The 22,606-nt window shown below is 40.6% G+C and overlaps 1 protein-coding gene across 1 annotated transcript in view; it reads left to right on the top strand.

The window, feature by feature from the left end:
- Nucleotides 1-22,606, top strand: part of cct8 (chaperonin containing TCP1, subunit 8 (theta)) — a 167,017-nt gene that overhangs the window by 133,105 nt on the left and 11,306 nt on the right. The window contains exons 12-13 of the mRNA XM_051925746.1: nt 7,099-7,170; nt 7,256-7,420. Of these exons, the coding sequence (XP_051781706.1) occupies nt 7,099-7,170; nt 7,256-7,420 (237 nt within the window). The remainder of the gene's footprint in view (nt 1-7,098; nt 7,171-7,255; nt 7,421-22,606) is intronic.

The following is a 22,606-nucleotide window of genomic DNA, read 5'->3' as shown; positions in this document are numbered from 1 at the left end:
AAGGAGCCCATGCAGCGCCCCCTGGTGGCCACCTCAGATCCCAACAGGGCTGTGGAGAACTCCATCTCCCATGGAGCCCTGTGGGAAGCTGAGGCACCGCTCCAACCAAGGGGAGCGGCCATCCAGCGTCCAGGGTGAGGTATTGCACCGTTCAGGGCTGCTCCCCCTGAATATATAGTGTATACACAGTGTATATATGTATGTATGTGTGTATATACAGTGAGGAACATAAGTATTTGAACACCCTGTGGTTTTTCAAGTTCTCCCACTTAGAAATCATGGAGGGGTCTGAAATTCACATTGTAGGTGCATTCCCACTGTGAGAGACAGAATGTAAAAAAAAAAATATTTCAGGAAATCACATTGTATGATTTGTACAGAATTTATTTGTATTGCACTGCTGCACATAAGTATTTGAACACCTGAGAAAATCCGTGTTAATATTTGGTACAAAAGCCTTTGTTTGCACTTACAGAGGTCAAACATTTCCCATAGTTCTTGACCAGGTTTGCACACACTGCATCAGGGATTTTGGCCCACTCCTCCACACTGATCTCCTCTAGATCAGTCAAGTTCCGGGGCTGGCGCTGAGCAACACGGAGTTTCAGCTCCCTACAAAGATTTTCGATTGGATTTAGGTCTGGAGACTGGCTAGGCCACTCCAGAACCTTGATATGCTTCTTACGGAGCCACTCCTTGGTTATCCTGGCTGCGTGCTTCGGGTCATTGTCATGTTGGAAGACCCAGCTATGACCCATCTTCAGTGCTCTGACTGAGGGAAGGATGTTGTTGCTCAAAATCTTACAATACATGGCCCTATTCATCCTCTCCTTAATGCAGTGCAGTCGTCCTGTCCCCTTCGCAGAAAAGCACCCCAAAGCATGATGTTTCCACCCCCATGCTTCACAGTAGGGATGGTGTTCTTGGGATGCAACTCCTCCTTCTTTTTCCTCCAAACACGGCGAGTGAAGTTTAGACCAAAAAGTTCTATTTTGGTCTCATCTGACCACATGACTTTCTCCCATGCCTCCTCTGGATCATCCAGATGGTCATTGGCAAACTTCAGACGGGCCTGGACATGTGATGACTTGAGCAGGGGAACCTTCCGTGCAATGCGTGATTTGAAACCATGACGGCATAGTGTTCTACCGACAGTGACCTTTGAAACTGTGGTCCCAGCTCTCTTCATGTCATTGACCAGCTCCTCCCGTGTAGTTCTGGGCTGATTCCTCACCTTTCTTATCATCTGTGATACCCCACAAGGTGAGATCTTGCATGGAGCCCCAGTCCGAGGGAGACTGACAGTCGTCTTTAGCCTCTTCCATTTTCTGACAATTGCTCCAACAGTTGATCTATTTTCACCAAGCTGCTTGGCAATTGCCCCATAGCCCTTTCCAGCCTTGTGGAGGTCCACAATTTTGTCTCTGGCGTCTTTTGACAGCTCTGTGGTCTTGCCCATGGTAGTAGTTGGAGTCTGACTGACTGTGGGGTGGACAGGTGTCTTTAAAGAGCTCAGACAGGTGCTACTAATTAAGATTACTAAGTGGAGTAGAGGTGGACTTCTTAAAGGCAGAGTAACAGGTCTTTGAGAGCCAGAATTGTTGCTGATTGCCAGGTGTTCAAATACTTATGTGCAGCAGTGCAATACAAATAAATTCTGTACAAATCATACAATGTGATTTCCTGAATTTTTTTTTTACATTCTGTCTCTATCAGTGGGAATGCACCTACAATGTGAATTTCAGACCCCTCCATGATTTCTAAGTGGGAGAACTTGAAAAATCGCAGGGTGTTCAAATTCTTATGTTCCTCACTGTATATGTATACATATATAATATATATATATAACATATGTATGTATTCATACCTGCATTGGCATTGTCCGCGCAATGATATGACTGATCAGATGATGAGGGGGTGATGAATTGCTTTTTAATACTGTGTCTTATGTAGATCATACAGAAGAATGGAGGCTTCGCATTCATTCACTAATTACTGTACATCAAACATTCTGAAATAATGGATTTTTGTGAATCTGACAAGATTTATTTCATGCTGAAAACTAAAGTTTGGACAAATATAAAAATAATAACAACAGGAGGGACAGATTTGGAAAATTAAAGTTCCAGGGTTTTGTGACGTTTCAAAATTTTAATCGATTTGAATCATCCATTACTTTTTAGTTTGATTTTAACTAACTAATGATGCAAATGTAAAACTTACAATAGCAAATGTTACAAACTTAAGTGATCACCAGAGTGATTCATCTAACATAAGACTTTTTAATCTGTTTTTGTAACAACGTGCTTTTAAGAATTAGTTTAAATGAAGATATCCCAAAATATCTTGGAATTAACTAATTCAATTGAACAGATATAATAATATTTGCATTTTTATGTTTATTAACTAGTATTTTCCAGTTACTGGAGATATTTCAGTGAATAAATTTATAATGTTCTCATAGTAAGATAAATTAGCTAGTCCATGTTGATAGTATCCTTTTATAAACCCTATGGTAAAATCCTATCAAGATTATAGAATATTTTGAAGCTGTTGTTACTGTGATAGTGTGGCATAGTTTTTGTCAGGCATTATGTTATAGTGGTTAAGAGGAGGTCACTGCATCTGTATGTGTTCTACTTGTAAAAACAAAAGAAATGGAACCAGTTTGTATCTTAGATGTTGCATGCCACTTTGGATACAGGTGTCGGCCAAATAAGTAAATGTATTAGTATTTATATATTTTATATTCTTTTACAGTAAAGGGCACAATGTTCACATTAATAGTGGAGGTATTTTAATAAAATGCTCTTGAATGGGATTTTGTATTTTTTGCCATGGAATCAAAAGGTATCAAGTATTGTGAAAATTTACTGGTATTGGTATCGAATACTAGAGTATTGTGACATCACTAGAATTTAAAGTGCTAAGCTCAGTCTCAGGAGACACAGGCTCTGTGCTTGCTTTTGCATTCACAGTAGTCGGATGTTGTGCTTAAGAAAAAAAAGTAGGATGTCAAAGCACTTTGCCAAAGAGAACCTTCATAAGTGGATGTTTTTTTTTTAAGAAACCAGGATTTTTCCTTAGTTTAGTAATACACCTTGTCCTGGTTTTGTGTGTGCATGTACACACACTCTTAGATATGCAAGAAAATCAAGATCAATTACTGGAAAATTCAGTTGAAACATTAAAGTAGACTGGCAAAGATCAGCGATGGTTTGCTTTGTTAAAACCAATCAGGGATGTACACTCTGTGAAAAATACCCTTGCCATACTGGACTGTCTATACTGAAAAAGTGACAGGAATATGTGAGTGTTAATAATTATACAGAGTGCCCTGTGTTGTGTGCACTTTTCTCCAGGATCAGCTTCATCTCTTTGTGAGCTTTAAGTAAGCATGGGGCAAAAGTGTGCATGGGTTAATGAATAGTAGTTTTTTTAATAGTCATGGAGTAACTCGGAAAAAAGAAGCACAACAATAACAAAATGATGGTTTAAAAAATACCAAACCATTGTTCCTTACTCAAAATTACATTTGTAAGGTGTCCTGTATTGTTTAAAAGAAGCTTGAAAGCATCTTTACATAATACAGTATTTAAATGTGATTATGTTGAATGCACTTAATGAGTTTTCCTGGTCTTCACTATATTTACTACAGGTAGTTATTTTTATACTTTTAAGATAACATAAAAAAAATTGTAAATTTCATCTAGACCTCTTTCTTTTGCACAGTATCTTCAAAATGTCTGTTAAACATATTCTTGGGTGGAAAATGTAATTTTATTTACATAGATAGATAGATAGATAGATAGATAGATAGATAGATAGATAGATAGATATAGATACAGACAGACAGACTGACAGACTGACTGACTGACTGACTGACTGACTGACTGACTGACTGACTGACTCACTCACTCACTCACTCACTCACTCACTCACTCACTCACTCACTCACTCACTCACTCACTCACTCACTCACTCACTCACTCACTCACTCACTCACTCACTCACTCACTCCCTCCCTCCCAATGGGAAATTCACATTCTTCAGCAGCAGCATACTGATATAATAAATAATATTAAATTAAAGAATGATAATAATGCAGGTGAAAAACAGACAATAACTATGTATAATGTTAACGTTTACCCCCCTGGGTGGAATTAAACAGTCGCATAGTTTGGGGGAGGAACGATCTCCTCAATCTGTCAGTGGAGCAGGACAGTGACAGCAGTCTGTCGCTGAAGCTGCTCTTCTGTCTGGAGATGATACTATTAAGTGGATGCAGTGGATTCTCCATAATTGATAGGAGCCTGCTGAGCGCCCCTCGCTCTGCCACAGATGTTAAACTGTCTGCTCCATCCTAACAATAGAGCTTGCCTTCCTCACCAGTTTGTCCAGGCGTGAGGCGTCTTTCCTCTTAATGCTGCCTCCCCAGCACACCACTGCGTAGAAGAGGGTGCTCGCCACAACTGTGTGATAGAACATCTGCAGCATCTTATTGCAGATGTTGAAGGACGCCAGCCTTCTAAGGTAGTATAACCGGCTCTGTCCTTTCTTGGACAGCGCATCAGTATTGGCAGTCCAGTCTAATTTATCATCCAGCTGCACTCCCACATATTTATAGGTCTGCACCATCTGCACACAGTCACCTTTGATGATCAGTGGGTCAATGAGGGGTCTGGGCCTCCTAAAATCTACCACCAGCTCCTTGGTTTTGCTGGTGTTCAGGTGTAGGTGGTTTGAGTCGCACCATTTAACAAAGTCATTGATTAGGTCCCTATACTCCTCCTCCAGCCCATTCCTGATGCAGCCCACGATAGCAGTGTCATCAGCGAATTTTTGCACGTGGCAGGACTCCAAGTTGTATTGGAAGTCCGATGTATATAGGCTGAACAGGACCGGAGAAAGTACAGTCTCCTGTGGCGCTCCTGTGTTGCTGACCACAATGTCAGACGTGCAGTTCCCAAGGCGCACATACTGAGGTCTGTCTTTAAGATAGTCCATGATCCATGCCACTAGGAATGAATCTAATCCCATCTCTGTAAGCTTGTCCCTAAGGAGCAGAGGTTGGATTGTGTTGAAGGCGCTAGAGAAGTCTAGAAACATAATTCTTACAGCACCACTGCCTCTGTCCAAGTGAGAGAGGGATTGGTGTAGCATGTAGATGATGGCATCCTCCGCTCCCACCTTCTCCTGATATGCAAACTGCAGAGGGTCAAGGGCGTGTTGAACCTGTGGCCTAAGGTGGTGAAGCAGCAGCCTCTCCATGGTCTTCATCACATGTGATGTCAGAGCAACAGGCCGAAAGTCATTCAGCTCACTAGGACGTGATACCTTTGGGACTGGGGTGATACAAGATGTTTTCCAAAGCCTCGGGACTCTCCCCTGTTCCAGGCTCAGGTTGAAGATGCGCTGTAGAGGACCCCCCAGCTCCGATGCACAGACCTTCAGCAGTCGTGGCAATACTCCATCTGGACCCGCTGCTTTGCTGGCACGAAGTCTCCTCAGCTCTCTGCTCACTTGCACTGTTGTAATTATGGGTGGGGATGTCTTTCCTATGCTGGTATCAGCAGAAGGATGTGTGGAGGGTGCAATACTCAGAGGTGAGAGTGAGAGTGGGTTAGGGTGGTCAAACCTGTTAAAGAAGTTGTTCATTTGGTTTGCTCTCTTCACATCTCTCTTGATGGTGGTACATCGCTTCGAGCTGCAGCCAGTGATGATCTTCATCCCATCCCACACTTCCTTCATGCTGTTATTCTGCAACTTCTGCTCCAGCCTTCTCCTGTACTGCTCCTTCGCCGCCCTGAGCTGGACTCTGAGTTCCTTCTGCACGCGCTTGAGCGCATGCTGATCACCGTCTTTAAAAGCCCTTTTCTTCTGGTTCAAAAGGCCCTTGAGGTCACTTGTAATCCATGGCTTGTTGTTAGCATAGCAGCGTACTGTTCTTACTGGAACTACAATGTCCATACAGAAGTTGATGTAGTCAGTAGTGCAGTCAACAACTTCCTCAATGTTCTCACTATGAGATCCCTGCAGGATATCCCAGTCTGTAGTTCCAAAACATTCTCTCAGAGTATTCTCAGCCTCCGGGGTCCACTTCCTGAATGATCGTGTGGTTACAGGTAGGACTCTCACTTTTGGTTTATAGTGAGGCTGAAGCAGAACCAGGTTATGATCTGCTTTCCCAAGCACAGGCAGCGGGGTGGCGCTGTATGCGTCTTTAACGTTTGCATACAATAAATCAATAGTCTTATTTCCCCGGGTGTTACAGTCCACATACTGGCAGAATGCAGGTAATGTTTTGTCCAGCGTCACATGGTTAAAGTCTCCAGCGATTAGCACAAGCGCCTCAGGGTGCTGCGTTTGTAACTTAGCAACAGCAGAATGGATGATGTCACTCGCTGACTCCACGTCCGCCCGAGGAGGGATGTACACGATGACAACAATGACATGTCCAAACTCTCTGGGCAAGTAGTAGGGACGTAAACTTACGGCCAACAGTTCGATGTCCCTGCAGCAAGTGGAGATTTTGACGTTAACATGTCCAGAGTTACACCACCGTGTATTAACATAGAGAGCGAGTCCTCCTCCTTTGTGCTTCCCACAGGTACTTGCATCTCTGTCCGCTCTAACTGTGCTAAACCCGGGTAGCTCCACGTTGGCATCTTGGATGGTGTTATTTAGCCAGGTTTCGCAAAAACACAACAAACTGCATTCTCTGTAGGTCCTGACATTTTTCACCAGCGCAGCCAGTTCGTTGATCTTATTTGAGATTGAGTTCACATTCCCCAGAATCACAGAAGGCACCGAAGGCTTGAAACAGTGGTATAGAGAAACAAAATAGTATTTGTGAAAGTATATGGATTCATTAAGTATTACACATTTTACATTATATATTGTAAGGAAATTAACTGCCTTTTTATTCATCGATTTTTATATGGATATATTTTTGCTGAATTTCTAATGAATGTAGTTGATTTTAATAATGTTAATTTCTTGATGCACTTTTAATGGGGGTTATTTCATAAAACCATGTCATTAGATACAATTTTATTTGATGGTGTTTACTAAAAATGTGAATATTCCCGACTCTAGGACAGTAGACTTCTTCCCGGTGCTGGAGCAACAGAAATTGAATTGGCTAAACATATTACTACTTTTGGAGAGGTAATTCTTGTTAAATTATAATTAAGTAAGTAATGCTGTTTTCATTAATCCAAGTAATATAAAGAAATGTTTTCATTTACTCTAGTCTTGTCCTGGGCTAGAGCAGTATGCAATTAAAAAGTTTGCGGAGGCTTTTGAAGCAGTCCCTCGAGCTCTTGCTGAAAACTCTGGTGTGAAGAGTAATGAACTGATATCCAAATTATATGCTGTTCATCAAGAAGGAAATAAAAACATTGGATTTGACATTGAGGTAGGAATTTTAATTTAACATATTTAGTAATGAATAAAAAAGTAGTGTTGCATAATAATTCTTTATTAATTGTAAAGGTCATGGCATTTTCAGTGAATTTAACAGTTGTTTCTAAAACCTGGAAAGTGTTTTGAGTCCTATAGAATAATTTGCATGTAATATAAGCACATTAAAGTACTATTTTTATCTTTAGTGCATAATGTAAAGGGGTTTCTTTTCTCATACCCTTCTGCATTTTTCAGTTAAAATTAAATATTGATTAGCTCACTTTTCCTTGAAAATAATGTAACTTTTTTTTTAAACATACCTGAAATAATTTCCATTTAGATCTTTAAAACAAATTTCAAGCACTCACAAAGGAACAACTCATATATTTTACAAAATTGGTCTCTTTGAATCAGTTGTACAGCAAAAATACTCAAATTCACATGCAAGTTGCAAGCAACTTTGAACAAAGACTATACTTAGTATACTAATTCCTATAATTTACGAGGTATGCAGTTACTGTATGATGTAATATTTCTAGCTTCAAAATGATCCCAGTTTAACAATATTTGTAAATGATCACAGGTTCTCAGAGATTGTGTTGCTTTATAAGAAGGAATGACTTTTGGAGTTAACTGTTGTTTCTTAACACTAGAATTACCAGAGTCTACGAAAAAACTCGTAGATCCGGCCCACCTTAAAACCGTTCTCACCTCTCTTTTGTCTTCTAAATGTGCCAATTAAGAGGAGCAGCGAGCAGCCGGCTATTCCATCCCCCACCGTCGCAGAACGTTCACTAAGTTTTCCCAGCTCGTGCCTTGTTTGATTATCTGGGAGTGACTGAACTGCTGGAGTTTTAGAATGGAAATAATAGATCGCTATTTGGAATACATGCATTTCATGCATGTTCCGTTTCTACAGTAATCTGTGTAAACACATTGCTAAAACAGAAACTTTTTCATATTTTAGTAATAAATGTTACAAAATGTAGGCATAAACTATAGAATCTGTGAAGCCTGAAGTCCAAATATCAAATAAACACTTTCACAAAAGGTTCAAGGATGATGCAACAGCTTCCGTGGCTTAACGCTACGGTTTGCTGACTTGGGGCACAGCAGCCCTACCGTGCTACAGAGACGTGAGTTCGATTCCCAGCTTTGGAGAAAGTGTTTTATTTTTTTTCCTCAAATGGACATTAAATTTATAAATTGGTATCCACTGTAAATCGTTAAGTTTGAAATGTCAATCGCGGTTATTTCTGTTGATTAATTCATGCTTTTTTACTTAGAGTCAGAACAGGAGCTTTTTCAGCTTATTCAGCTTCTGATCTGACTCAAACAGCGCCAGTATAACTTCACACCCGATCTGACGCTGTTCGTTTTCAAATAATATTGCATTACTTCGACGATGTTTTCTGATTGGTACTATTCGCATCATAAAATGATTTCTTCAAAACGTCACATATATTTGTCTCTTTCTTTTTTTTAAATGTGCGTTGTAGCATGCAGCAACTGGCCACCAGCATGTTCTTGCGCACATTGAATAAGACAGCGCTATATGCAATCATCAGATTCAAATGTTAACAGTTATATAGCACGGAATGGAAATCAGCAGTTCTTAGCATTCCATCACGCAAGCTGTCCTATCAACCGCCTACTGTAACTTGCTTTCTTTTTGCTTCGGTTATAGTCTTGAATAAAATAAGCACTTGTATTATACTTTTACATCAACATATGTTCCTGTGTTTGAGCAACACGGGCATGCTCAAAAAATACACGTGTAATGCCACGAAAGTGCATGCAGACACTTCAGTTCGCAAGCATTGGTATGACAATGCAGTCACAAATACACTACAGAGCTATAGCGTGTCTTTATGTGAAAACAGCAGTGTCAGATCATGGTAGGGAAGGATCCTGAACGCGACTGAGATAATGAGAAGTGAATTTTAAAAAAATTAAACAAAGCTAACCTTTACAAATATCATAAATTACACCGGCTGTTACAGACTGAAATCAAATGTATCTTTTTATTCTAAAATAGTGAAAATAAGAACACTTCTCAAAAGGGAGTTGTGCAGGATCGAACTCATGACCTTCTGATTCCCAGTCAGCGACTGATACTGTTGCGCCACGGAAACAGTGATAGCTAATGAGTGTCAATATCACACACTAAGGCGGCTTTTTTTGGCGGTGGCATTTTTTTGTACCTTTTGTGAAAGTGTTTCTTTGATATTTGGACTTCAGGCTTCATACATTATATAGTTTATGCCTACATTTTGTCATTTGCTACTAGAATATAAAAAAGTTTCAGTTTTAACAATGTGTTTACACAGATTACTGTAGAAATGCAACATATATGAAATGCGTGTGTTCCAAATAACAGTCTATTATTTCCACTCTAAAACTCCACTTCACTCCCAGATAATCAATCAAGGCATGAGCTGGGAGAAGTTCGTTTACGTTCTAAGTCTTTGGGGGGATGGAATAGCCGGCTGCTGGCAGCTTGTCTTTATCAGTACATTTAGATGACAAAAGACGCTGGCGGAGAGGTGAGAACGGTTTTAAGAAGCGATTTAAGGTGGGCCGGATCTATGAGTTTTTTCGTAGGCTCTGGTAATTCTAGTGTTAAACAATGGATCTGGGTTGCATGATGCCAGAACTTAGGTCACCCCAAGTCATGAATCACATTAGTACCAAATGGGAAAGGGTCGGGAACAGGTAATTTCAATTTAGAATAAATTGCAAATAAACATAAATAACATTTGTCAGATCTTCTTATCTAAATTGTGAATTTCCCCCTGGGATTAATAAAGTATCTATCTATCTATCTATCTATCTATCTGTCTGTCTGTCTGTCTGTCTGTCTGTCTGTCTGTCTGTCTGTCTGTCTGTCTGTCTGTCTGTCTGTCTGTCTGTCTTTCTGTCTATCTAAATCATATTTGCAGGAGGCCAGAACCTACAAAGCTAAAGGCAAGAACCTGCCATATCCATCACAGAGTCCATGCATGTACTCAGTCACACTTGTGATCAGTTGGAATCTCTCTTAAACCTATCTTGCATGTCTTTGAGAAAGTGAGAAACACTGGAACACCGGCAGAAATCTATAGTAATAAAGACGAACATTCATAACTCCACACAGGCCATGAATGGATGTGGGATTTGAACCCCCAGGTCGCTGAATCCATGAAGTGGTACAACATACCACTGCGCTACTTTGCCTCCAGTAAACATAAAACATTGAATAACACAGTTTATTTGTAATTGTTTTTTCCCATGAAAAAAAAACGGAATTATCTGTTAAGTGCTGTAACTCAAAATATGGTCATGTTTTTAATAACCTCCAGACATGTAGTCAGGCAAGTCATTCACTTTTTTGAAGGCTTTTCAAATAACATGTAGAGGTCCTGGAAGGAAAATTATACTGAGAATGATACAAAAGAAAGGTAAAATTGTTCATTACAGCAATATTTACAACTGAAACATCTTTGCTTTGAATTATGTATATCATGGATAGTGTTCTTTGACATAAAAGAAGAAATACAGCCTCATGCAACAGCTACAATTAGATTTACAAGCAATCCTGCGTCTTGGGAATTGATTGCCTCTTTCCAGAGTAGCACGTTACAGCTTCTTGAAAAGCTGACAGGCTGAGGATGTCATTTTTGGTTCAATGGCAGATGTGTTATCGAGCAATTGCTGCAGCATACAGACAAAAATATACAACTATTGGAAAGTTAAAACCTCTCCTTATTTACTGTCAAGTCTGGACTTGATTTTACTGTTTAATTTCTCGTAATTTATAATGTCGGTCATTTAAGTCAAATGCGGAAAAGTCAAGCTATTGATCCCAGAGATGGTGAAATTAACACCCACCTGGGAGAGTAACCACAGAGCACACTGCCTTTTTTTTCTATGTGGGTGCACAGCGCATGCTCCTAACCTCCCTCTCTCTCTCTCGTGCCTATGTGACCACATAGTGATATCCAAACTATTCTGAAGCAATGTTTGCACTGATTTGTGTTTTTTGTATCTCACACCCTCATACACCTTTATTGTAAGAGCATCTACGATGGAGCGTTAGATCAGAAGAAAATATGAAGCTGGTGTTAAACGTTGTTGAAGTAGCAAGAAAAATTGGTAACTGTGCTGCTGCAACAAAATTCAATGCGTCTGAGAAACTGATGCAAAATTGGAAGAGGCAAGAAGATGTCAAAAAAAAAAATTTATGTGTCGCATTTCTGAACGGGCATATAAGTCGGAGTCTGGTTTTATGATCGATTTTTTGGGTTTCAAAACCTGACTTATATGCGAGTATATACAGTAGATTGGATAATCTTTATTAATCCTATGGGGGAAATTCACATACATTCAGCAGCAGAAACAGAAGAAATAAGGATACATACTCGCAGAACAGATAATGCTGTAGTGACGGATGGCACTGATGTCCCAAGAGGCTGTGCGGCGCTACAGCTAAAAGTAAACCATTAATTATGACTTAATTTATGTTGTATTTTAAAAATAGTCAGTCAGTCATTGTCCAAGCCGCTATATCCTAACACAGGATCACGGGGAACTGCTGGAGCCAATCCCAGCCAACACATGGTGCAAGGCAGGAACAAACCCCGGGTAGGGCACCAGCCCACCGCGGGGCACACACTAGGGACAATTTAGGATTGCCAATGTACCTAACCTGCATATCTTTGGACTGTGGGAGGAAACCAGAGCACCCAGAGGAAACCCACACAGACACGGGGAGAACATGCAAACTCCACGCAGGGAGGACCCGGGAAGCGAACCCAGGTTCTTGTGTTTAATGTCTGGTTATAGCTTTTGGTAATGGTATAAAGTTTAAAGGGGAGGTTGGAGTTTGCCTACCACCACTAACTGATGCTGTCTGGTTTATGATTCTGGGTATCAGTACTAAAGAGGTGGTGCTGAAGTTGACTATTGCCGTTTTGTAGTGATCACGTTACTTGAATGTACAACTCTACCAGTATTAAAAGACAAGGTGTTTTTTTATACGTTGAGTGTGTCTGTGTGTCACAATATATAAAAAATAGTTCATAAATGTCTGGCCTTTAAAATAAGGACATTTTTAAGCCTCCGTTCCACTGCTCGACTTTTTCTAGTGATATTCATTTACAGATTTCACTTCCATAATCTTGCAGAATTAGAAGCAGTTGTGGCACGCTCCAGTGAATGTTGTGTAGCTTGACATGCCAGTCGAATCTGTAGTAATGAAGTTTGACATCGTGTCTGGCTGGAAATCATGTAATGTGCTGGTGGCTTTAGTTATCAAATGAAAACCTTGTGCATGCCAGGAATAGGTTGAGTGGTGTCCATTTTGGCAAACTGTTAAGACAATGGCAGAATATAGAAAGTCATAGAATGCTATTTTAAGTGGAAAATAGTGGATTTCATTTACAACAGTAAGTAAACAAATTATTTTATGCATCTTATGTAATTTTAACCTTAATGATAGTTCCAGAGGCTAATTAATTCTTAAAGTTTAACGTTTTGAAGCCTCTAGAATTGTTTAGCACATAGAGTTAACACTCATTTCATTGTCTTTGTGCATATCATTCAAGGCAGTCTATACAAGGACCATATCTAATAAATGTGCTTAGTTTTAAAGAGTTGTATTCTGCAGTGAGCACAATATTTATGATCATTCTTTGGCTGATATTGTAGCTGCCGAAGTATAAGACGAGATTGAGCATTGGTAAAACGCGTGCCGAAAGAAATCTCTCAGTCCAAAAGTTTGTTTTAAAAATATTTAGTTTAAACTTAAAAGCAAATAATCCACACAAGAATAAAGAAAAACGTAGTTACACATGTAGAATAAAAGGCAAAAAAAAGGAAAAATGAATCTTCTGTAAACTTAGCTATTCTTGAGAAATTTTAGTTATTTCTGTACTTAAAAGTTCTTTACTTCTTCTTTCTATACTTAAAGATTCGTACTTCTGTACAATTTAAACGTACAGCTTTGCACTTAAATAAGTGCTGTTTTACATGTTACTTCACACACTCAAAGCCCGTGGCACGAGAGGCACAGTTTAAAACCATATGCCCTCTACACCTTACACATGGCAAGGCTGGTCACTAACTGAAGAATAATGTTTAGTTAAAGCAGATTAAAATAGCTAGAATATACCAATTTTACTCGGCTTATGGGGGTTTTAGGAACTTCCCATAGATTATGCATTGTCATCTAGTAAAATATTTATGAATCTTATATAACTATGAAAATGGCTATTACACATCCAGACCCTAATTGTTTATGCTAGGGCAGAAATCAATTACTTTAAAATTACTTAATAAGAGCCTTCACTACTTTACTGAACTTAAACCTAACTTAAGAAACTTAAAACTTAAATTCTACTGTAAAAACAATTAAATTAGGCATGCAAAATAAAAATTAATCATTTCAGTTGTTTGTTCCTTCCTGGATCAGGCACAGTTTGTTTACATGTCTGTCCAGTGTGCTGGTCTTGGTTTGCACACAAACTCTTCTAACTGGCCCTTTTGCATCTCGCATTGTCTTAATGATTCGTCCCATTACCCACGAACTTCGGGGAGCTGATTGATCTATCACTAGTACTACATCACCAATTTCTAAGTTTCTTTTTGGTGTGATACATTTTTGACATTCTTGTAGTATTGGCAAATACTCCTTTGTCCATCTTTTCCAAAACAAGTCTGCCATGTGTAGAACTTGCTTCCTGCGTCTTCTTGAGTATGGTTCATTTTCTGAAATGAGTTCAGGTGGCATTTCAGGTTGTGTTTTCATTAACAGCAAGTAATTGGGTGTGAGTGGTTCCAAATCGTTAGGGTCGTTTGATGTCTTTCTAAGGAGTCTGTTATTGAGTATTGATTCCACTTCGCATATCATTGTATGAAGATTTTGATCATCAAGTGTTTGTTGGTTTAGTGTTGAATTTAAGATCTTTCTTATGCTTCTGATTTGTCTTTCCCACACTCCACCTTGATGAGAGGCTGATGGTGGGTTAAAAATCCATTTGATTTCTCTTCGCATCATAGTGTTACTGATTTTTTTCGTGTTCCAAATTTTTTGTAGCTTCTCGTAGCTCTCTTTCTTCTCCGACAAAATTTGTTCCGTTGTCTGAGCGCATGATTTTAACTTGACCTCTTCTACACATAAATTGGAGTATGGCTTGGATACAGGAATCTGTGTCCAAATTATGCACAATCTCTATGTGCACGGCTCTGGTTGTTAAACAGGTGAAGATTACTCCTTACCTCTTGACTAGGCTTCGTCCTCTTTACACTAAAAAGGGGCCAAAATAATCCACTCTGACATTAGTGAAAGGTGGTTGATTGGGTGCTAGGTGATCTTCTGGCAAATCTGCCATTTTTTTACTCACCTGCTTTCGCATTGTATCTTCTGCACGTTGTGCACTTTGAAATCATTTTTCTGATAGCTGCGTTTGCTTGAGGTATCCAGTATTTCTGACTTAGCTCTGCTAACAGGTAGTTACTTTCACAGTGTCTATGCTCTTGGTGAAGATGTCTGATTATGAGTGTAGCAATATGTGAGCTTTTATGAATAGTAGTAGGGTGTTTTGCCTCTTTTGGCATAGCAGATTTGTTGAGTCTTCCTCCAACTCTCAGTATTCCTTCTTGCATTACTGGGTCCAGTTTGATGATTTTAGTACTTTTATTTACGCACTGATTTTTACGTAATGCTTTAACTTCCTCTGGGTAAGCTTGTAGTTGACTGAGGAGAATAAGTTTGTTTTCTGCTTAAGACAAGTCATCTAGAGACAGTGGCTTTAGTCTCATTGTCAATTTGTATTCCTTCATATGTTCTGTGATTAGTGTTTTTTGTTTTTCTGGGCTGTGACCAGATTTTCTGGCTGTATATTGAATTGCCTTTCTCTCTTCTTTCACACGCAGTAACACTTCTTTGAACATAAGGAACCACGCTACTGCTTTCTTTAAATTGAACCATTCAGAATAGTACTCTACAAGTCTTTTTACTGGTTCAATTTTTTTTTCTACACTTCCAAAATTTACTACAAACCTTTTGATTTCTGGATCATCGCTAATAGACAGGTCCACTTCATCTGGTCTCTTAGGCCATTCGGGCTTTGGCTGTAGTAGGAAGTTTGGGCTTTGTATCCAAGTCTACTTTTGATGAAGCTTTCTGTTGTTAATCCTCTTGATGCCTGATCTGCAGGATTTTATGCAGATGCGACATACCTCCAAGAAGGTTGTGTGTGCTCTTTTATCACTGCGATTCTGTTGGCAACAAAGGTTTTCTGGCGTGCACTTTTATTTGCAATGTACCTTAGTACTATAGTGCTGTCAGTCCAAAGGATTAACTCTTGCAGGGGAATCTGTAGTTCTTTTTTTAACATTTTGTCCATTTTGACTGCTACCATTACTGCTGTAAGTTCTAACCTTGGTATAGTGACAGGTTTTAGTGGTGTCACTCTTGATATCCCCATTATAAATGAACAATGTCTCTTATTTTCTTTATTAGTCAGAAGGAGGTATGAAACTGTGCCATACCTGTTTTCTAAGCATCTCCAAAATGATGCATTTGTGCAGTCATTATTTGACCAAATCCAGGTGGTTTAATGCACCTGTTTACATTGTAATCCAAAAGCAGCTGCAAATCGTCTATCCATTTTTTCCATCGCCGAACATACTTAACTTATATTTCTTGATCCCAAGCTTATTTTTCTTTACACAGTTCTCTTAGAATACGTTTGTAGGCAGTATGACTGTTGCTAAAAATTCAAGTGGATCATATATTGAACTGACCACTGACAGAATACCACGTCTTGTAGCAGGCTTATCTTGGAGCTTTACCTGGAACTTGAAACTGTCAGTGTGCACCATTGGACACCTATGGCTCTTTCAACTGGTAACAAATCATGGCTTAACTCCATTTTGATCTATTGCCCTGTCTTCTTCAGGAATGGACAACAAGACTGTTGTGCTATTACTTATCCATTTTGTAAGTTAAAATCCTCCCTTTAAGCAAAGGGTTTGAAAATCTTTGGCCAATTTTATGGCTTGTTCTTCTGAAGCAGCTAACTTTAACTCTTTTAGGGCGGATGTCAACTTTTGTCGACAGGAGGGGTTGAGGGCAAATGTCGACAAAAGTCGACATCCAGGGATAGAGGGCGACAAAACTCACTGTCACGTCGCAGGCATTCCCTCTGTGCTTGGAGGAATGCTAGACTTGTTGACTCGGCAAATGATCCTTGCGTGTGCGTGAGTTGCGAAATGTAAACAATGGCAAGATGGCATCGACATGTCACAAGGGAGCGAAGCGAGTGCAGAAAAGAAAACACTCGGCAGACAATGTTTTGCGCATTATCGCGGAGTCAGACTCTAATTTTTCAGAATCGGATTTTATTGACAGTGATCAGGAGATCGAACAAGAGAGTGAGAAGCTGGCATCAGCTGATCGGACACCAGCCGATGCAGCGCCAGCTGAACCATTCGCGCAGCCGATGAATCTACGGCAAGGTTCGCATGGGAGGAATACACAGACATTGATCCGTGGGCTACCGGACTTCACAAGACGGCATGGCTTGCTGTTGGACACGACAGATCACCAGCTGCTGAACTACTTCAGGCCGCTCTCTCCTGATGCTGCTTTTCAGCTACTGTCAGATGAGACAAACAGGTAGGCAGAGAAATTTTTTGAATCACGGGCTGCGCTTGCATCGCATTCTCGTTTTTCAAAGTGGAAACCCACAACAAAAGACGAGATGAAGCGCGCTGTGGCATTACAAATAGAGATGGGACAGAACTGGTGATGTAACTTCCAGCATTGGTCCAAACGTGCTTTGTCCCCTGGTGGCTTTGGACAGGTTATGCAGCGTGATGATAGGTACGTGATGCTGCAAAGTTTTATTCAGAAAACTTGATGGCAGTGGCATGGCATAATGGCAACCGGGTGACTTGTCTCTCTACAGTACACACTAACAATATATGTGAGAAAGTGCAGCAACAGACATTTGAAAAGTAGGCACCAAAGCAACACATATTGTAAGCAGTGCAATGTGGCAATGACTGAAATTGGCTGCTTTGAGCGAGATCAGGCTTTGCAGGACTTTGCTGTGTAAAATGTATGTGATATGTATGTGAAATCATAGAGTATGCAGGCTCATACAACATGCAAGACAGTAACATTTGTCAAAAGTAAATATTTTTTGTTGATTTCAATTGCTTTGTGTTCTTTTTTTAAAAAAAGTTAGTTTTTGGAAAAATATTCAGCCCTGGGAGAAAAGAAACAAAAAAAAATTAGCCCTAAAAGAGTTAAACAGTCATCAACATAGAAATTATGCAGCACACTGTTAACTGCTTCCTCTGGACCTGTGTCTCTTGCATCCTCTGCTGTTTTTCGTAAGGCATAAGAGGCACAACTCGGTGATGAAGTAGCACCAAACAGATATACTGTCCTTTTGTATTCCTCAAGTCCATTGTTTAGATTACCTTCAGGCCACCACAGGAAACGAAGATCTGTGTCTTCTTCTGGAACTTTCACTTGATAGAACATTGATTTAATGTCTGCCATGAGAGCTATTGGCTCCTCTCTAAATCTTGTAAGAACTCCAATGAGTGTATTAGTTAAATCAGGTCCTTTCAGCAACTGTTCATTTAGAGAAAAGCCTTGATAAGTGGCTGTACAGTCAAAAACCATTCTGATTTTATTTTTCTTTGGATGATGTACTCCGTGGTGAGGTATGTACCACACTCTTTTTTTTTTCAAGGGTCAGCTGTTCCTTGACGGCATATCCTTTGTCTAAAATGCCTTTCATGAAAATTTTGTAATCCTCATGGAATGTTTGATACTTTGTAAGTTTCCTTTTAAGTCCAAAAGCACGTTGTTCTGCAACAGAACGATTATTTGACACTTCGAGTCTCATCTTTAAAAGGCTGATTAATGCAATAGTGTCCATCCATTAATCTTGCAGCATCTGAAGCAATGCACATGATCCTGTGACATTTCCTCCTTTTCCTCACAGCTGCGTTCTGGAAAGTCCACATTGTATTGTTGGAGTAACATTTGTTCTACCTCCATTACTGTCACATGATTGACTGAATAACTTTGCAGTCTTTCTTTGTCTGAGCCCTTTATCAATCCATTACCAATCCACCCACGGAATGTTTTCACAGCATAAAGTCCTTCACCTTCACTATGTATGCTTTGCCATGGCTGCATGACTTTACGGGCATTTGTACCTTATAACAATAATATTAATAATAGAATTGTAATAACAATATTATTGCTTTGGTCAGCATTTATCTAGGGTAGATACACGTCTTTTAGATAAGACAATTTCTTTACATCTTCTTGTGTAGGGATGTTCTCCCTTTTTACTGGTATAGAGTTCGGTGTGAACACTTCTGGTAAATCAAAAAATGTTTTTTCTTCTATCCCCCAGACTTGTAACTTGGTTAAAACTGTACACTTTACTAATTTATGTGTATTTACTTTGTCTCTTTCTACAGTGTTGATGTAGATGTGAGACTTTCTTCCAAAAAGATTTAACTGCTCTTGCAAACTTTCTGTGCAAAATGTAGCTGAGCTGCCAGAGTCTGTTAGAGCACTAGGGGGCTCCGCCCCCTGCTCGCTTCGCTCGCCAACCCCTGTGTTTGGTTAATCCATCCATCCATCATCCAACCTGCTATATCCTAACTACAGGGTCACTGGGGTCTACTGGAGCCAATCGCAGCCAACACAGGGCGCAAGGCAGGAAACAAACCTCGGGCAGGGCGCTAGCCAATCGCAGGGCTTGCACACACACACACCAAGCCACACTTGGGACAATTTAGAATCGTCAATCCACCCAACCTGCATGTTTTTGGACTGTGGGAAGAAGCACCCGGAGGAAAGCCACGCAGACACAGGGAGAACATGCACACTCCACGCAGGGAGACCCAGGTCTCCTAACTGCGAAGCAGCAGCGCTACCCACTGCACTACCATGCCACTGTTTGGTTAATCGGATATACAATTTTAAAAGCTTTTTTTTTTTCTTTGGAATTGTTTGTTTCATTAGTTTCACTTTTTACTTTAAAGGTTTATTAAAAACAATATATGGAATTACCTTTTCTTCAAGATCGCATTGAATTTTGAATCCGTTTTTGGAGATACATTGTGACAACACAACGTATAATCGCCCATGAGTGAATATTATTTCTGTTTCTCTAATAAATAATCCGACGTTTTCTAATGGTTGTAACTTTGATTTGTTAATTGTCATAGCAAAAGCTATTCTCACGGTAAACTGTAAACATTTTAATACAAATGGCATATCACGATCTCCTTTGGTGTCTAATGTTATTCGCGGAATATATACATCACCTTACTTGTCGCCTGTTAAAATTTGCATCGCTTCTCCGTCATCATAAATATACACCTGACCGAATTGTGTATTCTTTGAAATTAAACTTGTCGTTGCTTTAACTGTTGTGGGACAATCTTGCTTTGTACTGCTATTTTTTCAATTATACCTGGCTCTGATGATTAATCGGCCTTTTGTTTGCACTAATGAGATCTGTACTATTTTTTTTTTTTTTTTTTTTTTTTTTTTGATACTGTAGCGGGCAGCACGGTGGCGCAGTGGGTAGCGCTGCTGCCTCACAGTTGGGAGACCTGGGGACCTGGGTTCGCTTCCCGGGTCCTCCCTGCGTGGAGTTTGCATGTTCTCCCCGTGTCTGCGTGGGTTTCCTCCGGGTGCTCCGGTTTCCTCCCACAGTCCAAAGACATGCAGGTTAGGTGGATTGGCAATTCTAAATTGGCCCTAGTGTGTGCTTGGTGTGTGGGTGTGTTTGTGTGTGTCCTGCAGTGGGTTGGCACCCTGCCCGGGATTGGTTCCTGCCTTGTGCCCTGTGTTGGCTGGGATTGGCTCCAGCAGACCCCCGTGACCCTGTGTTCGGATTCAGCGGGTTGGAAAATGGATGGATGGATACTGTAGCGACTGACGTAATAAAGTGTCACAAAAGTTTTACTTGAACAATTGCCGACTTCGTAACCCCAAACACAACTGTCTAGCACCCTCTCCGACCCCTCCTCCCCCGGGTCTCGCCTCCCCCTTACCGCATCAATCAGTACCCCGTTATCAGTCTTCCGTGCTGTACTCCACCCCCCTCAATCAGACCTATCAGTCACATAAAACAAAAAAGGCTTCAACCTGCTGCCGTGCTGCCTGTTCTGCTTGTCGCATGTCGTTGTTTTAAGAGCTGGGAGCACATTATGCGTGTCTGCCAAAAGCAATCCAACAACTGCTTAGTTAGAGGTCTATGGACTTGTCCTTTATTTCCAGCCCAGGCGTGGTTAAAACTCTTTCTTGCAGGACGTATAACGCTGCTCCCGTTTATGAAGTTCTAATCTTTTAATTCTGAGCCCTGTTGGAGGTGCTTTGTTTTCAATTCCACTTGTTCTGGGCTGATTATCACTTTCCTTATTTTCTAAATTTGCACCTAGATTATTGTTTTTCTTTTTAGCATTTTTTTCTCTCCACCGCATCTGGGTCTCTTTTCTCCACGCTTTTCTTTCGTCTTTGTTTAGTCGTCGATGTTTTATTTCTACCCTATTCATTTCATTTCTACCGTATTGACCTCATACACTTTATATGCACTGAGAGCAATGGAGCTGTGTGTGCTGCGTGACTGCCTTTACACTACTGATTTTTTTTTTTCTGCCCGTGGTCTTATCTTGTAAGTAGGGCGTGTCTTGCACCGTGGCAAGTGTCTTTGGTCTCGCTGGTCTTTATAATTGTCTCCTGAGAGGATCACGTATCGTAGCCTTGCTTTTGCTTTGCTTTCCAGGATTTCCTTTTATAATAGAGAGATACAGCGCATCACTTTTTCCACATTTTGTTATGTTACAGCCTTATTCCAAAATTAATTAAATTTATTTTTTTCCTCAGAATTCTATACACAACACGCCATAATGACAACGTGAAAAAGTTTACTTGAGATTTTTGCAAATTTATTAAAAATAAAAAAAAATTGAGAAAGCACATGTACATAAGTATTCACAGCCTTTGCCATGAAGCTCAAAATTGAGCACAGGTGTATCCTGTTTCCCCTGATCATCCTTGAGATGTTTCTGCAGCTTAATTGGAGTCCACCTGTGGTAAATTCAGTTGATTGGACATGATTTGGAAAGGCACACACCTGTCTATATAAGGTCCCACAGTTGACAGTTCATGTCAGAGCACAAACCAAGCATGAAGTCAAAGGAATTATCTGTAGACCTCTGAGACAGGATTGTCTCGAGGCACAAAATCTGGGGAAGGTTACAGAAAAATTTCTGCTGCATTGAAGGTCCCAATGAGCACAGTGGTCTCCATCATCCGTAAGTGGAAGAAGTTTGAAACCACCAGGACTCTTCATAGAGCTGGCCGGCCATCTAAACTGAGTGATCGGGGGAGAAGGGCCTTAGTCAGGGAGGTGACCAAGAACCTGATGGTCACTCTGTCAGAGTTCCAGAGGTCCTCTGTGGAGAGAGGAGAACCTTCCAGAAGGACAACCATCTCTGCAGCAATCCACCAATCAGGCCTGTATGGTAGAGTGTCCAGACGGAAGCCACTCCTTAGTAAAAGGCACATGGCAGCCCGCCTGGAGTTTGCCAAAAGGCACCTGAAGGACTCTCAGACCATGAGAAGGAAAATTCTCTGGTCTGATGAGACAAAGATTGAACTCTTTGGTGTGAATGCCAGGCGTCACGTTTGGAGGAAACCTGGCACCATCCCTACAGTGAAGCATGGTGGTGGTAGCATCATGCTGTGAGGATGTTTTTCAGCGGCAGGAACTGGGAGACTAGTCAGGATAAAGGGAAAGATGACTGCAGCAATGTACAGAGACGTCCTGGATGAAAACCTGCTCCAGAGCGCTCTTGACCTCAGACTGGGGCGACGGTTCATCTTTCAGCAGGACAACGACCCTAAGCACACAGCCAATATATCAAAGAAGTGGCTTAAGGACAACTCTGTGAATGTCCTTGAGTGGCCTAGCCAGAGCCCAGACTTGAATCCGGTTGAACATCTCTGGAGAGATCTTAAAATGGCTGTGCACCGACGCTTCCCATCCAACCTGATGGAGCTTGAGAGGTGCTGCAAAGAGGAATGGGCGAAACTGGCCAAGGATAGGTGTGCCAAGCTTGTGGCACCATATTCAAAAAGACTTGAGGCTGTAATTGCTGCCAAAGG

This window comes from Erpetoichthys calabaricus, chromosome 4 (genome assembly GCF_900747795.2).
Source record: "Erpetoichthys calabaricus chromosome 4, fErpCal1.3, whole genome shotgun sequence".
NCBI classification, from domain to species: domain Eukaryota; kingdom Metazoa; phylum Chordata; class Cladistia; order Polypteriformes; family Polypteridae; genus Erpetoichthys; species Erpetoichthys calabaricus.
The sequence above is the reverse complement of the archived record's forward strand: the minus strand, read 5'-3'. Positions and strand labels throughout refer to the sequence as shown.